General features: G+C 45.6%; 1 protein-coding gene across 2 annotated transcripts in view; it reads left to right on the plus strand.

Moving 5' to 3' along the window:
* The window catches only part of LOC119399688 (uncharacterized), a 44,072-nt gene that overhangs the window by 19,987 nt on the left and 1,276 nt on the right, over positions 1 to 22,809 (plus strand). Inside the window, exons 7-8 of one of the 2 annotated variants that reach the window (XM_037666506.2) lie at positions 3,237 to 3,298; positions 11,060 to 11,155. In XM_037666506.2, coding sequence (XP_037522434.1) covers positions 3,237 to 3,298; positions 11,060 to 11,155 — 158 coding nt within the window. Of the gene's footprint in view, positions 1 to 3,236; positions 3,303 to 11,059; positions 11,156 to 22,809 lie in introns of those variants that run through there. The other variant, XM_049417814.1, reaches the window with a different exon arrangement.

Here is a 22,809-nt window from a genome sequence, read left to right on the forward strand (position 1 = left end):
CGCCACTTCCAACAATTTTATTTTCGGAAGTGGCGCTCCCTGTGTGTGTACTCCTCCTTTTGTCCATTGTTGTCGTCGCGCCTTACGCTTCCAATATGCTGAATCAACACGCCCAATCTACCATTCTTGTCTCGTGGAGCCGGTTCGACGCGTATTGTTGTGCTGATATTTCTTGCTAGCTGATCGATTGCACCTGAAAACGTCGTGGATCGGTCTACGCGGCGGATATTGCGAATGGCTTGTGTGGAGTAGGTGTGAAGAACGAGCTTGGAGTAGCGCCCCACATCAAGAAAACGCGTCAATGCGTTAAGGCCGTCCCGTATAGCGGCGGAGTTCAGCAATATGCCATTGGTTTGGGATCAAGTGCATACGTTACTGTCTGCCCTGCTTACAGTAGTTTGGCGTCTACCAGTGCGGTGTGAACCATATCATTGCTGTTAAGATTGTCTGGTGTGTCGTTCGTGCGATTAAGGTGGGAGACCAACGCCTTTCCCTGGCGTTGGTCGCCCGCCGCGACAAATAGTCGAGTCACATTATGTCCTTAACGACACCATCCACCACATCGAGAAAGTGTGCAGCGGCACACGCCATCACTAAAGCGGATATGGTGATGGTGACGATGCAATACGCAGGTCGGGTGGTTTTCCTTGGAGTCCTCTTAGCTAATGAATGTGAGAACCCGTACGTTTTTTTTTTTGTGTGTAAAAATAAGCGTATAATGCTATCCATATGATCTGTATTTTCTGGGACTTCCATAAATATAAGCACTGTGAATGATAAGATCGCGTATTACGCAATTCAGAGACTTTCTTTGTTGTTCGATATCCATTGGAATCCCGATTATTCCGTGTGGTATGACGAACTTTTTAGGGCGGATCACTTAGGGCGGATCTATGCTTCTCATGTGGCGTGATCATGTTCACAGTAAAGCGCTTAATAGATGCCATAACAAGGCTAGCGATGCTCAAATCCGTGTTAAAATGAACCAACAAGGTCTAAAATAGTATTATTAACAGATATAACCAAGGAGTAATCGCCATAATTAGCTTACAATTGCTAAAATTGTTATCCGAAGCATGCCGCTGACTCCGGTGCCGCGTAAGAGCGCACAGTTTCTCCTCTCACCGCCTTTCTACGGCCCTACATCTGAAGGGGAAAACAGCCTGACGGATCTCGCTGTAGATGACACGTTTATCTCAACTACTGGTGCAAGCGGGAATTCGATAAGGTGCAGCATAGCGCACATGGTGCCGGGAAAAGCCTACATGCTTTCTTCAAACATTGGCGTCATCGACGCTTTGGCAAACGAAGTAGTGGGACCTCTAGGAGCGGGAATCGCTGGGTGCCTCTGCTGCGCACTTCCTCAGGTTTTACAGTAGCAGACCTGCCATACGTCATTTTATCCCTTTTTCTGGTTAATAATCCACTGAAAATCCCACAAAAATAAAGCAGACAAGAGGTAGAATGATTTTCGCACGATGATCATTCCTAGTATCCTGAACACTGGCACTGATGTGGTCCGCCTCAGTGCTACAGTGGTAACGGTGACAGATATTTTACTAAAAAGCTGAAATTCGGCGACATGGTGTATAGCTTTTGAGTATATTAGTGCGGAAAACCACACAATCACATGGCCGAAAGAAACAAGACATAGCGCCCATCCTGTGTCTCTCGTTCATGTAAATGTCTGGTTTTGCGCTATAACGTTCCCAAAAGTGGTTGCGGTGCTCGGCTGCTGACCCGAAAGTCGTGGGTTTGATCCCGGCGGCGGTCGCATTTTCGATCGAGACGAAGTGTTAGGGAACGTGTACTGTGCGATATTAGTGCACTTTAAGTATCACCGAATGGTCGAAGTTTCCGGAAACATTAGCAGCGGCGTGCCTTATAATGTGGTCGTGGTTTAGGCTCGTAAAATCACTGATATTATATTTCTTGAAGTTTATTTGTTACACTTGGAGCTGAACGCACTCAACATTTATTTGTGCTTTAAAGAATATTCGAAGGTTAATCATTGAAAGACCGCAACAACAGCTTGTTATGACCACAGACAATCAATATAGTAGCATATGGTGTTACTAATATTTACTGATGGGATAGTTGGTGAGCCATGAATTTGACGAAACAGCGCTTTTGAAGTTTTGAATCGTCGATCTGCAAGCGGCTGTTCCACATCTCGGTGAAGCATATCAAGGTGGCCCTCTAGAGCAGTTCGTCGTGGTTAATATCCGTGCCGTGGCTCTGCAGCGAACTCCCGTTAAGAAAGGCCAACGTAAATTGGCCTTCTCCTACCCCGTCAAAGGCGGCCCGGCACGCTCAGCTAATCGTTTAGTCACGACTGGGGATCAGAGCGGTGGCGTGCAAGTGGCAGGCGCTCGCCAGAGCCGTGTCTGGGCTCTAGGAGCAGGCGCGGAGCAATGCCTCAGGTTGCTAGGAAACGCGCGGTGGCATTATCGCTCCGCGGAGTTTTTTTGGAGACAGAGGGCCCAACACTCAGTATAAAGAGTTTCGCCGTTAAAAACAACAGCAAACACATTTCTAACAGCCTAGTACTTATTCAATGGTGCTCAGTGCCTCGCCAAATCGTATATAGATGTATTTCTACCACTGACGCCACTAGGCAAACTTAACATATACTCTTTGAGATAACAACTTCGATTCATTCGAATAAAACTTTATTTTAGGTAGTACTGTCGTTAATAATTCCTAATATATTGTCACTAATTTCTTTAGTTCTACTTTTAGGCTGCCTCACGCACCGCCGCTGTTTCCTGGTATGGCCCAGGGCCAAGGCGTTTGAATATTCCTGGTATAGGGCTAATAATTGTATTTTGGCGGGCTTACATATTGAGGATGTGTGTATTTCGTGAGTAGTGTTATTTTTGGCGTAAACAGCCCATTTTTTCTGGTATATTTGCTTATGCATTCTGTATTCTGCTTTGAGAGTGGCTATCGTTATAAGATTCCTTCCTTTCCGGAATATTGATTTCTTCGCCTTTGACAGAGTTAAAACTATGTCATGTAATATTTGTATTTCTTGAACGTAGGTTGCCAATAACGGATAAGCGCATGCTTCGAGAGCTGCACACAATATTCCCTTTTTTATTTAGAACTGCGGTAATGGTTTAGCAGGTGTTACTTTCAGAGGTATTACATTTGCTTCATACTGCACATTCCCTGTAGGCTTCGATTCATGCCCGACATCGCATAATGAAATTGCTCATCTCTTTCATTTTCAGCGAAATACCCGTTCAGTTAGGTGTTTCCAAGTGCTCGATTATTATGAATGTATCCAGAACGTGTAAGTATACCGTGTATTACAAAATGTATGTACAAATACTGCAAGAGCGAACTAACATGTCAGATTCATGCGTATTTTCATGGCTATTCTCTTCGTGGAGATATCTAGAAATATTACAGTGATGGTTCAATTTTTGAACGAGAGAGACGCGCACGCGAAAGACCGCTATGCCCTTTTACATTGCCTGTGTAATGTCTGTGGAGTTTAACCAAGATGGCTCTGTCGCTTTCGATGTTTCAAGGAAGTGCAAGGACATGGTATCAATTTCCACGATCGCGTTCACTGCCGGCCCCGAAATTCTGTGTTGGCTGCCATAGTATAAAAGCTACCGAATTTGCATGAACCGTATCAGTGGATATCAGGCGCATCACAATGGCGTTGAGCTTCGGTATGTCAGGTGGCTTGAAAGCATAAAAATACCTGTTGGAAGTTGTGAAAGACGGTGCATGACCTTCCCGAAGCGAGCCTTGGCAGGTGGCGAAAGCTATAGAGGTTGCTGCTGGAGCCTCAGTAAAATCTCTCTTCAGAATGAGAACGCACTTCTCGTAGACGTAAACGATCTCTCGCAGATGCCACAGGCGGACACCCAGCTCAAGGAACCCCTGTCACTGTAACGCTAAACCACAGGTTGGTGAGCTCCTTTGCCACCAGATAGGAAGAGAGGAAACGTACAGCTAGGCAGAGGCCCTCTATTGACCTCCTATGTCGTATGCGATGGCACCTGTTCGCTGCCCGTCGACCGAGTTCAGGAAGTTAAAACATCACTCAAATTATTGTTGTCTGTTCTGCAACGTGATTGCAGGCGCCACGTCAGTCAGTGAGCTACCCCTTCGGCGCTAGTGTAGCCCACGTGCCTGGGGAGGCCATGATATGCACAAAATAGTACAATTACACGAAGACATCGATGCATTTTGTAATACTTGACTCAACGTGCAACTTAATCAGGTACTCGCTGACTGGTCCGCATGAAATCGATTAGTAATCAGCTGCATTTTTTCAGTAATACTGAGAACTACCCTTTAAGCGTCATTGCATATTCCTATGCATGTCAAGCTCATGATATGCACGCCAAATAGTGTTCGGTAAGATGTCGATCGGCTTCTTAGCTCGAAGCCACATAATCCGGCATCTTTTCAATCACTGCTTCACAGGAATTCGACTCGCACAATGCGGGGGATCTGCCAGAATACTCGCATTGCGGCTTTCCTCTTTGCCAGATCACTGTATCCAATGATTGTAATCAGAATTATTTTACCTCTATCAGCTGTAACAATCCGAAAGCTTCATTTTTCTTCTGCGAATACCTAAACTACGCAACATTTTTTCTGAGTTTCTGTACGTGTCCTGTCTGATCGGTAGGACTCATACTCGTCTTCTTCTCAACTGTGAATACTCATCATCACCACTTGGGTCTGAGCAGTGGGGCTCAGGCTCGAGGGCAATAAACAAGTCTTGTGGCCTGAACGTTGTCTCAGATGTGGTCGATTGTGCAGTCCGGTCTCTCAGTTCCCTCGCTCTACCGGTACATCTTCCACTATAATACACCTCTGGAGCTCCGTTCAGGTCGCCGTTTGCACCAACAGACCTCGGCAATTTCGCAAGACGAGCGCTCCAACCCTGGCGCATCCACAACGCCTGCCCCGATGGGAACTCCTTCCTCTTCGGTAACCACAACCAAGAAGGATCCACCGGGGTGCGCTGGTCTTCGTGGGGACGACGTTGAAGACTGGTTGGAGCAGTATGAGCACGTGAGTCCACTCAGCCACTGGGCCGACTCTGCCAAACTCACTCGCGTCGCCTTCGACTTGACAGGTGTAGTCAAGACTTGGTTTTTTAAACACAAGCTGGACTTTGTGGATTGGGCCACATTTAAACACTAGCTGCGACAGATTTTCGCGAACCCTTCATCTGCTCAGACATTGCGAAAAAGTAGCTAGCCGAGAGTGTTCAGCCAACCGGCGAGTCTTACACTTCATACATAGAAGATATCCTCGCCCTTTGTCGCCGCTTGAACAACTCAATGACGGAGAATGACGGGGTCCGCCACCTGCTCAAAGGCATTGCCCTTGCAGTGCAGAACACCACTAAAGTCTCAGAAGTCGTCGCCACGTGTCAGCGCCTTGATGACGTTCATCTGCTACGTCTGCAGCTTGACACGTCTCATCTGAGCGCAACCAATGACAGCGAGGTGCGCGCGATGATTCGTTCCATCATACGAGAAGAACTTCAAGCACAAGCTATGTCTTGCCCACCCGAGCTCCGCACGACGTCTTCTAGCAGCATCTTCCGCAACATTGTCAGCGAAGAACTTGTTGCCATGACGTGTGCGGAATTCCCAGGCATGACGCTCTACCTATGCCAACTTACGCTCTGTTTGCAGCCCTCACACCTCCTTAACAGACAAAATCCTACGCGTCCACAATACACGGTTCGGGGAATGTTCTGTCACCTCGAACGTCGCTTCCGCCTCCCAACGCCTGGCGCCCTCCTCGGCCAGTTTTCTACTATTGTGGAGTCTGTGGCCATATTTCCAGGTTTTGCCTACGCTGTCAACAGGACGAAAGACGGGGCTACGACTCCTATGAAAGAGACGAGATTCGTGCTGCGATTGCGAAACATGGTCGCTCCTATCAAAGTTATGAACGTCGCTCACCATCTCCGCAGAGCCTCGACGGAGCCGATGATTCTCATTTCCCGCGTCGCCGCTCTCCGTCACCGATGCGCCGCTCGTCTTCTTCCCTTCGACCAGCTACTTCAACCCCGGGCCATTGCCCGGATACCTAAATAGTGCAGCTTCGGGAGAGAAAGCTGCATCATTCGGGCTATGTCAAACTCCTCCGCAGCGGCCCTCAGATTTACTGTTGGTATGTGTTGAAGGTGCATGGACTCAAGCGTTCGTAGACACGGGTGCAGCGCTTTCCGTCATTGGTATGGAACTGTGTTATCGTTTGAAAAAAGTAAGAACGCCGTATACTGGACCTCCCCTTCGGTGTGCCAATGAAGTTCTTGTTCAGCCCGTTGCTGTGTGCACAGCGCGAGTTTTCATCGATGGCATACATCATCACATTCAGTTTCTCGTGATGTCATCATGTACCCACGCAGTTATCTTAAGATGGGACTTTCTCTCCTGAGCGTTGGCCATGATATCTTGTCATCAGCGAGTCGTTCATATGACGGACACAGAATTTTGATCTCATGACGATGCACGCAAACTGAGTTTCGTCACGGTGGCCGATTGCTCCATTTCACCTGGTAATGAGAATAATCTGACATTGATATGTGATACCATCCTCAGTCGTGATGTGTTTCTCGCTCCATGCGATCGTTGGTTATCTGGTCGCATGGTAATTGTGCCTAGCTTGCCAGGTTTCATGGCAGCCGAGCGTTGGTCACAGCATGCAGCAGTACATTGCGGCCATTTATTCTGTTCCAAAGTACCGTTGTGGCCTGCTTTGCTGACACTCAACTTCTTGTACTGACGCCTCTTCACGCAGATCCACCACTCTCGCCTGCTGCACATGATGGTCATGCGACGGCCATGGCGTTGACTACCACCATCAATCTTGATCTCCCTGCGGCACAAACGGAAGATCTCTGCGCACTACTTCGAAAACGCATTGCTCTCTTCGACGTGCACTGCAAATTTCTGGGGCGCTTCCGTCGCAGTGCACGGCATCGAAACCGAGGGCAACTCGATTGTACGCCGCCGACCATGCCGCGTGTCTTACGCAGTGTGCAACATCATCAAGGACAACGTTACTGACATGCTGAAACGCGACATCATTGGGCATCGTCCAGTTCTTGGTGGTCGCCTGTTGTGCTGGTTCGCAAGCAGGACGGCTCGGTACGATTTTGTGTCGATTATTGGGCACTTAATAAAATTACGCGCAAAGAAGTATATCCGGTGCCGCGAAGTGACGATGTCCTCGAATCCCTCCAGGGCGCTCGATATTTCTCAAGTCTCGATCTGGTAAATAGCTATGTACGAAGCGGACAAGTTCAATACAGCATTTGCAACACCCACTGGCCTCTATAAGTTCAGTGTAATGACCTGTGGTTTATGCAACGCTCCGGCAACGTTTGAGTGTATGATAGACACAGTTCTTCGTGGCCTTAAGCGGAAGACCTGCTTATGTTATCTGCATGACATTGTCATTTTTTCTTCCACTTTCCATCAGAATCTTGAGCGACTGGACTGTTTCGAGGTGCATTTCTAACGCTGGGCTTCAACTAAATACTAAAACATGTACTTACGCCAGAAAGAACATCATACTGTTTGGCCACCTTGTCAGTAAAGATGGCGTTCGACAGGATCCTGATAAGGTGACTTCTCTGAGACGCTTTCCTCGGCCCAAATATCAAAAGCAATTACGCAGTTTCCTGGGCCTAGCGTCTTATTTTCGCCGCTTTATCCGTGACTTCGCCTCCATCGCGTCGCCACTGCACAAGCTCCTGAAGTCGGGCAAAGTCTTCACTTGGACAAACGATTGCGACGTCGCTTCGGACGCTCTGCAGACGGCGCTGACATCTGCCCCCGTCCTCTCTCACTTCGATGAGCATGCCCCTACTTGTCTCCACACCTAGGCTACCGGCCATGGCATCGGCGCCCTTTGGACACGCATTCATGTTCCCGGACTGTGTGAAAAGTTCCAGTCGCGATTCATTGGACTGTACATAATTAATGAACAAACGTCCCATGTATACTATCGTGTCGAGAGAAATTGACTCGAGGGCAATAAAGAAGAGTGTTGCCTTGCGGCCTGAACGCTGTCCCAATATATATATATATATATATATATATATATATATATATATATATATATATATATATATATATATATTATGGGTCATTCCATTCCAAGCGTGTCAGACGTGGCGCTCGGACTTCGCAGATCTTGCTGATAAAATTTGTGCTTTTTTCGTGTGCCACATGGAGTATTGTGGCAAAACATTTTTGCTCGAAAAAATATTTTGACGATCATGGCGCCCCTGCAAAGTTCACTTGTATTTGTTAAATTGTGCCCAATAGAAGAATGTGTATAAAATCTATTTTTGCGTTTTCAGCTTCAAAAGCACGCTTGCCCTATGGCAGAGGTTCTGTTTAGTTGTCCTATGCATTAATTCAGAAATTTGCGTGTGTCACTACCAACTACGTATCTTCAAAAACTACAAAAATCTTCAAAGTTCGTGATTTTTCCTTGAGCTATCTGGAACTTTCCATAAGCAATCTTTATAATAGTGTGATTTTCAGGAAAGCGTATTTTAGTACAAAAATTTTCAGGGGTAAAATAAACTTCAAATCTTCCCGAAAAAAAATGTCAAATTAGATAAAATATGCGTTTGTCGCATGTTTGACCGTATTTTTGATACTGAAGTAAAAAACGCCACGCCTGCGCTGAAACCGCAGCACAGTCACAGCGAAAGCTGGAAGAGCGGCACTTCTAGAGCCCGTTGTAAGCTCTCTTGGGACTACAATACAAGTACACTAGAAAGGTACCCACTACGCCATAAATCACAATTTTTGTGAAGTTGGGAAGCACCTACTAAGCCATTATTCGTCATTCTGCAGAGAAGCGAGGCACCAGCTACACGTCTGTAAGGAATTATGTGCACTTTGTTGACGCGACGACTGATGACGATGAAGAATTATGGCTCAGCCCTTGTAATGGGTTGTAAGCTTTAAACGGCCCACCAGTTATGTAATTTGCATTGGGTGACGCCCGGTCGCTATTTCCCTTTCCCGTCATGCTGTATAACGTACGTTGACGTGGAAGAGGGACGGGGGGGCGAAGAATTTTACTGAGACCCCGAGGAAATGGATCATGCGCTTATGGGCTTCCTTGGCAACCAATACAAGTTCACTTGCGAGGAATCCACTACGCTCTAAATCATTGTAATTTTACTGAGACCCCGAGGAAATGAATCATGCGCTTATGGGCTTCCTTGGCAACCAATACAAGGACGCTTGCGAGGAACCCACTACGCTATAAATTATTGTAATTTTTGAGAAGTAGGGCAGCAGGCACTGTGCCATTTTTCGTCATTCTATGGAGAGCCGTGGTAGCTGCTAAACGCATGTAAGGCATTATGCGCACTTTGTTGATGCTGTGCCTGATGACGATGAAGAATTATGGGAGAGCCCTTTGTAATGGGTTGGAAGCATTCAACAACCTACTCGATGCGCAATTCGCATTGTGTGACGCCTGGTTACAGAATTCGCGTTGTGCGACGCTTGGTGCTTATTTTACTCTTTTACCACGTTATATTTCATATGCTAATGTGGTTCCTTCCCGGCATGAAGCCTGTACAGGACATTTCTGCAAAGCAGTTTCAAGCACCGGCATGGCTCAGAGGTTGAATACTGGGCTCCCACGCAGAGGGCCCAGGTTGGAACCTCGTTCCATCCTGGAATTTTTTTCTTATTTAATTTTTAGGGGCGAAGCTCCTTAAGGCGGCACCCGTTCGTCCCTCGTAGTCGTAGTCGTAGTGCGTAACCAGTCTTACGCTTTGACCTCCAAGGTGGTGCCGGTGGGAGATTTTTCCTGTGCGTTGTTGAACAATAAAAAATTCGCAGCGTTAGCTAAAAGCCGACTTCTTCTGTCTCTCATTCCCATTAGCAGCCACTCTTTACCTCCAATGTAGTGCCTGGTGAGATTTCTCCTGTGCGTGATTAAAGAATAAAAATTTTGTTCAAAACGCCGTTGATTGATGAAATAAACAAACGAAAGACGCCAGATGTTTTGTAAAAGAAAAACGAAAGAACGCCAGATGTTTCTAAAGCAAAACGAAAATACGCCAGCTGCTTAACGAAAGACGCCAGATGTTTTCTAAAGCAATGGTTTTCTAAACAATGAAAATTCACAGCGTACATGTAAAATTAAAGTGAGCTGCAAGTCGTCATAACTCATCGAACCTTTAGTATAAACGCGCCCGATCTCACGTCGGTGATGATGTACTGGGCAGAATTCACGGAAGATTCACGGTTTACCGATGAACCTCCGCAGCTTTGCCCACTCATCATCATTCACTCCGTGGATACGCTGTGATTTTTTTTCTTATTTCAAGCGATACTGGTTACGGACACCGGCGGCGGCGGCGGCGGCGGCGGACAACTACGGCGCCAAGAACGGCCGGTGAAATGATCTCATAACAGCTTTCTCTGTAAAAATCCACGTCATGCGGTTTTTGATAGAGGACTTCATCGTTAAGTAATGAAGAAAGTGTAATCAAATCATTTCTGGTTTTAAGGAAGAAAATAATTTTTGAATTCGGCCCTCAGAACGCGCCCTGCATTTCATTTTGTTGCCACTTTGCCGCAAAGCACGCGGTCGCCCTTGCAACTGGCACTTGTCCCAGGCAGCGGCAAGGTGCGAGATGTATGTCAGTGGCTCGTGAGTTTTTTGTGAAGTTTTGCACGCCTCCAGCCGGTTTCGCACTTTCGCCTACAGGATATGGTCACCCAGACTTGCGCAATTTTCTCTTCAGGGGATTCAAGATATGACTCACAGCTTTTATTTAGGTGTGAGTTGAAGCCATAGTCCACACAAATCTCACTTCGCTCTCTGAATCGGCCGTCTGGGATAATGAAGTCAGCTGCTTGCCTTTCTTCGCATGACATGCCAATTTATCGCTATCGGATTCATTGTTTCACTGTTGTGGGGATAATGTGACTTTCATAAAATTCTGACATGTCAATCACCAATGACGCCGATCGATAGAAATTGCAATATGTGTGTTGAAATCTTGAATCACATCATGCAGGTGAGCTTGCAAAAAAGACCGGTGCGGAGCGACAGTACCTAATGTTGTATTACACTTGGAATAGTATGGTTTTGTCGGAATTGATAAACGGAACTGGTAAGTGGATCTATATGCCTATATACGCAGTAAAAACAATATATTTTGCATATATATGGTTATCGTGCTTTTGTGCTGTGTGTCTGGGAAAGCTGCCTCGTGTGGCCGTCATTTTGTAGTTGTGATACTGTGTTTCCTGATAAGCTCTAATTTTTTTTGTCTCGAGTAAATAATTCCTATTCGCAGTTGTGTATATCTGCGTTTTTTTCTGTAGTGTACCAAACAATACATCCAATCCATTTCTGAGATTTGTCACGCAAAAATCAAGATGCTTAACATTACTAGCATGCCTTTCGACAGAAGAAGCATAATCGCAACGCAATTCAAGTGGCTACACTCTTTCAATGCTAACACTTATAGCATTTGTTAGGCATGAACGTATAATCCCCATAAGTCGAAAACGTCGAGAAATTATTCTGTTTGGCAAATGGGTGCTGATCTGCACGTTCAGACTAGAAGACGTTTCAACTATTATGCGTTTTTATTCATATCTCTCAAGAACACGACTTTCATTTTTTGTGCTATGTGAGACATCTAAGAGCTTTTTCTCGGGTACACGCTAAACAGCACAAAGCGCAGTTCTAATAGTTCATGACACTCATGAGAACGCTCTCGATTCTGAGCTCATTTTCTTTATATACGTATGCGATGTACGCCTTGTGCTGAATGCAACTGCTTCAGGAATTGGAAGGTATCCTACGCTCTTGAAATAAAGAGCGTCCAAGGGCAGTTACTGAGATGGCGATTGTACGTTAGTAGTCGAAAAGATGCTCACCTGCCTCATGGTAGGATAGACGAAGAAGAAGAAGAAGAAGAAGAAATGATTTTATTGATTCGAAAAAAGATAATACATAGGAAAAATAATATACAGAAGGAGGGCCCAAAGCTCTAGGCTACAAGGGGACCTCCTGTGCTGGTTAAACAAAAGAAAACAAATCACGTAAAGCAACTTGACAAACAGAAAAGAATAAGTTTCAAAGAATCAATACCACTGGACAGCAAATGAAATCAAACAATCAATCAGCAAAGAATCAATAACACTTGACAGCAAATGAAATCAAACAATCAATCAGCAAAGAATCAATAACACTTGACAGCAAAAGAAATGAAACATGAAATGTATATACACTGTAGTACATGTTAGATGATAAGCGAACGATTCAGATATCACATGTGCTGAATAATAATGGGTAAAGAAAAAAGATAAAAGTGGTATGTCACAAAGCGGCAGCAATGTCAGACACATGATAATCATAGAATTTGGTACAATACAGAACAAACGTAATGGGCAAAACAGTTCCGATTGAACAGCATAAACTACAAGATTATTTAAACGTTAAGTAAATAGTAAATAGAGCGCGATCCCGAGATCAATACGAAAACAAATGACTACCGCGTCCTTCAAACATTACACCATCTCCCGCTAAAGGGGACCATGAGGCGATGCGAAGCCGGAGCACTTGCACGATCGCGTTCCGTTGGCGTTCGCTGGGCGTGCTACCGACCTCGCGTCGTGGAACGCGAAGAGGGACGCTACGCGCGTCGTATCTTCTATCTAGCCTGGCCGTTAATTCTCACAGGGCGAGCGGGGAACGCGGTCGACAGGCGGGCGAGAGGGGGCAGCGTAGGAGAGGAGGGAGAAGGGGAGGGGACGCGCATGCGCTCGAGCTCATCGCGGCGTTGCGCAGGAGAGAATTTCGGCATGTCTAGCCCGCGTTTCAGAGGAAGAGTGGAAAGGGGGAGGGGAGAGGGAAAGTGGAGAGCGGAGGGAGAGGAGAGGGGTATGGGAGAGGGAAAGTGGAGAGGGGTGGGGATAGGGAAAGTGGAGAGGGTGAGTGGAGAGGAGGTGTGTGGAGAGGGTACGCGCATGCGCAGTAAGGGTGGTCACGCCGCACACCACCACCATCACCTCCACCACCACCACCGGATTGAGCTCCGCCTTAAGATACTTCGCATCTAATAAGTCACCGAGCTGGCACTCTTGGGCATGGCCCATTTGCCGCACAGGCTCTTCAATCTTTAGATATTTTTATTTGTAGCGTCTCAACAGTATACAACAGCTGTAGTGTCTCAACATGTTCAGGCCAAGAAGGCTACCCGGCCGTGACGTAAGAGTAGTGTTGCGCAGGGAAGCGATACGTGTCGAAAGGTAAATCGGTGTTTTGGGCACATTTTTCGCTGCAGAAGAAACAAACATGAGTTGGGTTAACAAAAACGAGTACGTGGATGCAAATCCTGTAGAAGCAGTCCTATGCCAAAGATGATGGTTCTAGGGAAAGGGTCACAACCACAGAGATGGTGAATTTCATTTGCCTGCTGATTTATATGGGCCAGCCGAGAATCCACGACCGCACCAACCCAAACATGTACATTCAGAACAGTCCTATGGATTGACGAAGCGGAGAAAATAGAAGAAAGTGCTAAGAGGACAAGAAGCTGGGCTGGAAGATCGCCACTTGCAACGCCTGTTTTGCCCAGTGGCACACCAACCAGAGAGAAAATATTAATGAGAACCAACAGACAATATTGCCAAGGAAAGTATAGGGGATGTTATTTGTAGTAATTAGGATATAAATGTGAAGAAAGTAAAGTCAACGAAAATATAACTTGCCGCCGGCAGGGACCGAACCTTATAGAGTCCTATTCTTTCCTTCATTCATAGCAAGGGTCTCGTTCTGGCAGATTTCATGCCTTCGGGTAGTATGCGAGCGATTATTGGTCAGCTGCCGGCTCGCAAAAAAATCACGTGCTACGTAACGCCAACAGGCAGAAAAAAATCACAGCATATCCACGGAGTGAATGATGATGAGTGGGCGAAGCTGCGGAGGTTCATCGGTAAACCGTGAATCTTCCGTGAATTCTGCCCAGTACATCATCACCGATGTGAGATCGGGCGCGTTTATACTAAAGGTTCGATGAGTTATGACGACTTGCAGCGCACTTTAATTTTACATGTACGCTGTGAATTTTCATTGTTAAGAAAACCATTGCTTAGAAAACATCTGGCGTCTTTCGTTAAGCAGCTGGCGTCTTTTCGTTTTCCTTTAGAAACATCTGGCGTTCTTTCGTTTTGCTTTTACAAAACATCTGGCGTCTTTTGTTGGTTTATTTCATCAATCAACGGCGTTTTGAACAAAATTTTTATTGTTTAATCACGCACAGGAGAAATCTCACCAGGCACTACCTTGGAGGTAAAGAATGGCTGCTAATGGGAATGAGAGACAGAAGAAGTCGGCTTTTAGCTAACGCTGCGAATTTTTTATTGTTCAACAACGCACAGGAAAAATCTCCCAGCGGCACCACCTTGCAGGTCAAAGCGTAAGACTGGTTACATACTACGCTACGAGGGACGAACGGGTGCCGCTATAAGGAGCTTCGCCCCTAAAAGAGTGTTCCACACTCGTCTCCATGGCTGCGATCGGCGCTGACTAACACTCCTAGGCTTAAAATGCACATATATATCTCATAAAGTGTACAAGAGGATGACCGCCGCCGTAGCTCAGTGGTAGAGCATCGGACGCGTTATTCGAAGGTCGCAGATTTGGTCCCTGCCGGCGGGAAGTTATCTTTTCGTCCACTTTACTTCCTTCGCATATATATCCCGATTACTACAAATAACACCTCCCTATACTTCCCTTGGTATTATTGTCTCTTCGTTCTCATTAATATTGTGTCCAGCAAGGAAAAACGAGTTCTTTAAGTGTCATATTCTTTCCTTCTATCATAGAGAAAATATTAATGAGAACTAACAGACAATAACGCCAAGGAAAGTACAGGGGGTGTTATCTGTAGTATTTAGAATATAAATGTGAAGAAAGTAAAGTGGACGAAAAGATGACTTGCCGCCGGCAGGGACCGAACCTGCGACCTTCGAATAACGCGTCCGATGCTCTACCACTGAGCTACGGCGGCGGTCATCCTCCCGTCCACTTTCTGGGGTATATATGTTGATTTAAACCTAGGAGTGTTAGTCAGCGCCAATCGCAGCCATGGCGGCGAGTGTGGAACACTCTTTTTTTGCCCGTTGGCGTCACGTAGCACGTGATCTTTTTACGAGTTGGCAGCTGACCAATAATCCCTCGCATACTACCTGAAGGCATTAAGTCTGCCAGGACGAGACCCTCGCTATGAATAAAGGAAAGCAGATGATTTTTCAAGGGCTCGTTTATCTTTGTTAGACACAATATTAATGAGAACTAACAGAGAATAACGCCAAGGAAAGTACAGGGGGTGTTATCTGTAGTATTTAGAATATAAATGTGAAGAAAGTAAAGTGGACGAAAAGATGACTTGCCGCCGGCAGGGACCGAACCTGCGACCTTCGAATAACGCGTCCGATGCTCTACCACTGAGCTACGGCGGCGGTCATCCTCCCGTCCACTTTCTGGGGTATATATGTTGATTTAAACCTAGGAGTGTTAGTCAGCGCCAATCGCAGCCATGGCGGCGAGTGTGGAAAAAAAAAAAAGAGTGTTCCACACTCGCCGCCATGGCTGCGATTGGCGCTGACTAACACTCCTAGGTTTAAATCAACATATATACCCCAGAAAGTGGACGGGAGGATGACCGCCGCCGTAGCTCAGTGGTAGAGCATCGGACGCGTTATTCGAAGGTCGCAGGTTCGGTCCCTGCCGGCGGCAAGTCATCTTTTCGTCCACTTTACTTTCTTCACATTTATATTCTAAATACTACAGATAACACCCCCTGTACTTTCCTTGGCGTTATTGTCTGTTAGTTCTCATTAATATTGTGTCTAACAAAGATAAACGAGCCCTTGAAAAATCATCTGCTTTCCTTTATTCATAGCGAGGGTCTCGTCCTGGCAGACTTAATGCCTTCAGGTAGTATGCGAGGGATTATTGGTCAGCTGCCAACTCGTAAAAAGATCACGTGCTACGTGACGCCAACGGGCAAAGAAAAGAGTGTTCCACACTCGCCGCCATGGCTGCGATTGGCGCTGACTAACACTCCTAGGTTTAAATCAACATATATACCCCAGAAAGTGGACGGGAGGATGGCCGCCGCCGTAGCTCAGTGGTAGAGCATCGGACGCGTTATTCGAAGGTCGCAGGTTCGGTCCCTGCCGGCGGCAAGTCATCTTTTCGTCCACTTTACTTTCTTCACATTTATATTCTAAATACTACAGATAACACCCCCTGTACTTTCCTTGGCGTTATTGTCTGTTAGTTCTCATTAATATTGTGTCTAACAAAGATAAACGAGCCCTTGAAAAATCATCTGCTTTCCTTTATTCATAGCGAGGGTCTCGTCCTGGCAGACTTAATGCCTTCAGGTAGTATGCGAGGGATTATTGGTCAGCTGCCAACTCGTAAAAAGATCACATGCTACGTGACGCCAACGGGCAAAAAAAGAGTGTTCCACACTCGCCGCCATGGCTGCGATTGGCGCTGACTAACACTCCTAGGTTTAAATCAACATATATACCCCAGAAAGTGGACGGGAGGATGACCGCCGCCGTAGCTCAGTGGTAGAGCATCGGACGCGTTATTCGAAGGTCGCAGGTTCGGTCCCTGCCGGCGGCAAGTCATCTTTTCGTCCACTTTACTTTCTTCACATTTATATTCTAAATACTACAGATAACACCCCCTGTACTTTCCTTGGCGTTATTGTCTGTTAGTTCTCATTAATATTGTGTCTAACAAAGATAAACGAGCCCTTGAAAAATCATCTGCTTTCCTTTATTCATAGCGAGGGTCTCGTCCTGGCAGACTTAATGCCTTCAGGTAGTATGCGAGGGATTATTGGTCAGCTGCCAACTCGTAAAAAGATCACGTGCTACGTGACGCCAACGGGCAAAAAAAAGAGTGTTCCACACTCGCCGCCATGGCTGCGATTGGCGCTGACTAACACTCCTAGGTTTAAATCAACATATATACCCCAGAAAGTGGACGGGAGGATGACCGCCGCCGTAGCTCAGTGGTAGAGCATCGGACGCGTTATTCGAAGGTCGCAGGTTCGGTCCCTGCCGGCGGCAAGTCATCTTTTCGTCCACTTTACTTTCTTCACATTTATATTCTAAATACTACAGATAACACCCCCTGTACTTTCCTTGGCGTTATTGTCTGTTAGTTCTCATTAATATTGTGTCTAACAAAGATAAACGAGCCCTTGAAAAATCATCTGCTTTCCTTTATTCATAGCGAGGGTCTCGTCCTGGCAGACTTAATGCCTTCAGGTAGTATGCGAGGGATTATTGGTCAGCTGCCAACTCGTAAAAAGATCACGTGCTACGTGACGCCAACGGGCAAAAAAAGAGTGTTCCACACTCGCCGCCATGGCTGCGATTGGCGCTGACTAACACTCCTAGGTTTAAATCAACATATATACCCCAGAAAGTGGACGGGAGGATGACCGCCGCCGTAGCTCAGTGGTAGAGCATCGGACGCGTTATTCGAAGGTCGCAGGTTCGGTCCCTGCCGGCGGCAAGTCATCTTTTCGTCCACTTTACTTTCTTCACATTTATATTCTAAATACTACAGATAACACCCCCTGTACTTTCCTTGGCGTTATTGTCTGTTAGTTCTCATTAATATTGTGTCTAACAAAGATAAACGAGCCCTTGAAAAATCATCTGCTTTCCTTTATCATAGAGAAAGATTTTTTAAATGCAAAGCATTTCTTAGCGAACCTTTGTCACTTTGAGCGTTTCTATCTATCTATCTATCTATCTATCTATCTATCTATCTATCGTCTGGCTATCTGGCTATCTATCTAGTCGCCTACGTCTGGCTGTTCTCGTTATCGCCTCCTTAACTTGGTGTTGACCAAAATTGGTATGGGAGAGTAGAGGGTTTGACGAATACAACTGTCTGGTCATTACATGAATAACGTGAAAATCCTACCGTGTACTTCTTCAAACCCATTCCTCCAGGAAGGTGTGGCACATACCCGTATGCCACAGGCTGCGATATGCGGGTATGCGCCAAAGGTGACCGGCAGATTATATCTACTTAGGAACGGCGAGAACAGACATAGATAATTTAAATGCGAGTGCGTTAAAAACACCGTGGTTAAAAAAGGCGATATCGGCAGCATTGACTCGACGAACCCAAAGAATAAAAATCAGGATCTCAGCAAGAATCGAACCCGAGCATTCTGCGTGGCAGTCAGGTATTCTACCACAGAACCACTTAAGGTCTAGGAAATGCTTTAGAAAAGACCCTATTCAGGCGTAATGTCGGTGCAACGTCAATTGTAGTTGTAATGCTGGCTATATAATTTCGCAAACAAAACAATACACATTATATATTTCCCCCTGCGATAGAGGCGTCATGTCGGGTTGACTTCAATTGTGGTTGCAGTGCTGGCTCTGCTATATAATTGTCTAATAAAGATCACATTTGCACTCTTATGATTCAGCAAGCTATATTCAAACGTTGCTCGACCCCAGAGGAATACGCTAACAAAAGTTACGTATGATATTCACATCATCGCACCGTAAGTTGCGCCTCGTTTCGATAATACTGACGTCTTTGCTCTAACGTGAGTGCTGACGTTACGTGAGAGCTTAAGTTACCCCTTAAGGGCCACTGTAGCCGACGTTCCTGGTAAGCCCACGTTGTGCACACCAATGCCCACTTGCGCAAACACGTTCATCCAACTCGTAATGCTTGGCTCAAAGGTACGAAATGCAGCATACACAATTACCTGCCGACTGCTTCGCATGAAATCGATTCCTTCAAGGCGTGAGATCTGGCCAGTTTTTGACATCTCAGAGCTTTCAGACATGGTTGCACATATTCCCATAATCTCAGACATTGAAATTTGAATACTTTAAGCAGCTTACAAGTTCAGAATATTTGATAGCGTGCGGTGAAGTCATTTTTTAAGGTGATTTGGTACCATGTCTCATGCTACCTTTTGGTGCCTGTTCTTTTTTTGTGTGCTTCTATTCAGCATAATTTGCTGAAATACATATGTCTCAATAGAAAACTTATCATTCTTTTCAAGTCTGTTTATTGTATTGCTGTGTTTTCGAACAGTTTCCATAGGGAAAAATACAGGGTGTTTCAGCTAAAAAGCACCAAGTATTGAAAATATTAAACATAAATGCTACGCATCTTCAATTAGCGCAGCGTTGATCTGAGCCATATAGAGCACGTCAGAATATTTTGTTTTCAATCCGCGAAGCTCGGTAATTAACAAAGCTTGCTTAATGAACTTTTTAAATAAAAACTCCACAGAAAACGTTTCAATGCAAAAGTTGTAGCGCTTGTTCAGAAACATCGAATTTTTTTTTATTAAACGCTAAGATAACTTCCCTGCTCAATTTTTTCGGCCTTTCTTTAAAGCGCGCGAATTTTTAAAAAATACCACGTGACTCCCGCCTAACGCGCGGCGCTTTTAGTGCCCTTAAATGTAAGTTGAACGAGTTATCAAAGGCTGCTCTACGCACGAAGGTCGATTGAGCAGGCTACCGGTGACTGTGATGGACGCTAAATGATGATAGGAGCGTACCGTCTAAAGCAACGTCTACGAAAGAGCGGTCGCCACGTGCGAATGAATCATTTATCTCGGTCCTTCATCACGCTGTAACCCTCGCCCTTTCCAATGCGTTTCTTCATTGGTGCGAGAAAAATAAAATGCCTACGCTGCATGAAATGCTACCCGCGTTCTCATGTGGCATTTGCTGCGTGGCTGCCGCTTTTTCGTTGAAGAATTTTTTGTTGTTGTTTTTGAAAGGGGCGGGGGGTTCTCATTTTGTCGCTTAACGTCCATCGCATTCACCGACAACCTGTTCCATCGATCTGCGCGCGCGAAGCAGCCTTTGGTATTTCGTTTAACTTATATTTGAGGGCACTAAAAGCGCCGCGCGTTTGGCGGCAGCCACGCGGTATTTTTTAAAATTCGCGTGCTTTCAAGAAAGGTAGGAAACACATTAAGCAGGGGAGTTATCTCAATAGAGATTGAAAAATTCAATGTTCCTGAACAAGAGCGACAACTTTTGTATTGAAAACTTCTCTCTAGAGTTGCTATTTAAAAAGTTCATTAAGCAAACTGTGTTAATTGGCGGGCTTGGTGGATTGAAAAATATATTCTGGCGTGCTCTATATGGCTCAGAACAATACTGCACTAATTGTAGACGCTTAGCGCCTATGCTTAATTTTTTATTACTTGGTGCTTTTTAGCTGAAACACACTGTGTAACCGCGTAACCTGAACGAACAATGCAGTTTTCATCGGGCAGTTAAAAGGTTGTAACTTGAGCTGGATCATTCAAAGCCAACTCTAATATAGAACGCTTTTGAGCAAATATCTTCTGTAGCTAAGATTATTTCCGTTTCCTTCCAATTAATATATAATATGATAATATATATTATTATAATAATATTATATTAATTATAATAATTATTATGATATTATAATATATATTTCTATATTAGTATATATTAATATAGATATTACTTCCAATATTACGGTGCATCTATCATAGTATTCATAAAAAAATATTTACTAAAACGTACAAAATATGGCCAATTTTCCCCCGGTCACGAAAGAGTTAACGCTATCGCGTGGACATTTCCAAAGCCTATTATTGATGTTGCTGAGCTAGTGTAGACTGTAAATCATATGCGGCGAATAGCTGGTTTCTCTGGGCTGTGGTAGGCGAGTGCATGTCACACGTGCCTGAGGGAAAGGGTTTCCTGACATACGCGACAAGCATGGCATGATATTCGCTTCATGACCCGTTAATCCCGTTCGTCATACACTGATATCCTCCTCTGCTAAATTTCCTTAAATCCAAGTTATGGAGACGACCACGAGAGTACCCAGACATAGGCGGCCAGATAGATAGATATAGATTTGGTCAAAGTGCCTTTGGTCGGCGAAAACAAATTGCTTCGCGCTGGGGGTGCCAAAGCTGAAGGGACAGTAGATCTGGGCGGCCTTCCTAAGCATAGCGGCCAAGCCTTGCCTTGAGATGGCCAGTTAAGCCGATGTATAGCCACATGAGTATAGAGAGAGGCAGTTAAGCCTAGGAAAGTCAAGTTGATGCAATTTATATATATATTTCTCTCTCTTTCTCTTACTATCTATCTCTTTTACAGCGAAAGCTGTTATGAAATCACAACAAGGGCCGTTTTTGGCGCCGTAGTTGTCCGCCGCCGCCGGTGTCCCTTACCACTAACCCGCGAAATAGGAAAGAAAAACTAAATAAGAAAAAAATATCCGGGATAGAACAAGGTTCGATCCTGGGCCCTCTGCGTGGGGGCCCAGCGTTCTATCTCAGAGCCATACCGGTGCTTGATACTGCTTTGGAAAGAGACCCTATACAGACTTCATGCCGGGAAGGAACCGCATTAACATATGTAATGTTGTGCGGTAGAAGAGTAAGATAACTACCAGGAATCACACAACGCGAATACAAGTAACCAGGCGTCACAGAATGCGAATTGCGCAACGAGTGCGTTGTTGTATGCTTCCAACCCATTACAATGGGCTCTTCCATTATTCTTCATCATCAGCCACAGCTTCAAGAAAGTGCACATAATACCTTACAGGTGTTCGGCGGGTACCACGGTTCTCCGCAGAATGACCAAAAATTGCATAGTGGCTGCTTCCCTACTTCAAAAAAAATATGATTATTTCTAGCATAGTGGGTTCCTCGCAAGTGCCCTTCTATTGGTTGCCAAGGAAGGCCATAAGGCTCCCAAGATTAATTTCTTCAGGGTCTTGGAGTCGCCCATAGCGCGCTAGGGCGCGTCCCGCAGGACCTCATTAAAGTTATTTCAATCAATCAATCAATCAATAAAGTTAACTCCCTCTCTTTTTTTTCATGTTAACGTATGTTACAAAGCGTGGTGGGAGAGTTAATTAACGACCGGGCATCACACAATGCGAATTACGTAACTAGTGCGTCGTTTAATGCTTCCAACCCATTAGAAAGGGCTCAGCCATAATTATTTATCGTCATCAACCATCGCATCAACAAAGCGCACATAATATCTTAAAGATGGTACCTCGCTTCTTCGCAGAATGACGAATAATGTCGTGGTAGGTGCTTCCCACCTTCACACAAATTATGATTTGTAGCGTAGTGGGTGCGTTGCTAGCGTACTTGTATTGGTAGCTACAAGAGGGTTTGTAACGGGCTCTAGAAATGCCGCTCTTCCAGCTTTCGCTGTGACTGTGCTGCGCTTTCTGCGCAGGCCTGGCGTTTTTTTTTTTATCTTTTACGTCTGGGCGCTCTAGTGGTCGTCTGTTTAGCTTGACGCATACCAAATATTAGAGAGTAATAGCTAAGCGCCTCAGCGGGCCAGCGGGCCCAGCGCACGAGCGGAGATGCCAACTGCGCATGTGCGGCACGCTGGGGCCATCAGCGTTTTTACGGAGCGGACCGCTCAGCCGCTGGTATCCTCTGCTCAGCGGAGTGTGGCCAGCGGACCAGCGTTTTCGCGAGACAAGAGGCCTACCCCCAACACAAGCGGCAGCGGCATGTTGTCGGCGATACCCGCCAACATAGCGCTCGCTCTGCTCCAGGCGAAAAAGTCCCGGCGTTGATTTTCAACATAAGAAGACCTCTGAAGACGAGGGCATTTGGAGATGACCTAAAGTGGATTCAAATCATCGAAAGCTCGTGTTGATCTTTTATTTCGAAATTGGAGACAAGAAGGCACAATAAACTTGAGAAAG

The sequence above is a fragment of the Rhipicephalus sanguineus genome, chromosome 7, assembly GCF_013339695.2.
Source record: "Rhipicephalus sanguineus isolate Rsan-2018 chromosome 7, BIME_Rsan_1.4, whole genome shotgun sequence".
In the NCBI taxonomy this organism is placed as follows: domain Eukaryota; kingdom Metazoa; phylum Arthropoda; class Arachnida; order Ixodida; family Ixodidae; genus Rhipicephalus; species Rhipicephalus sanguineus.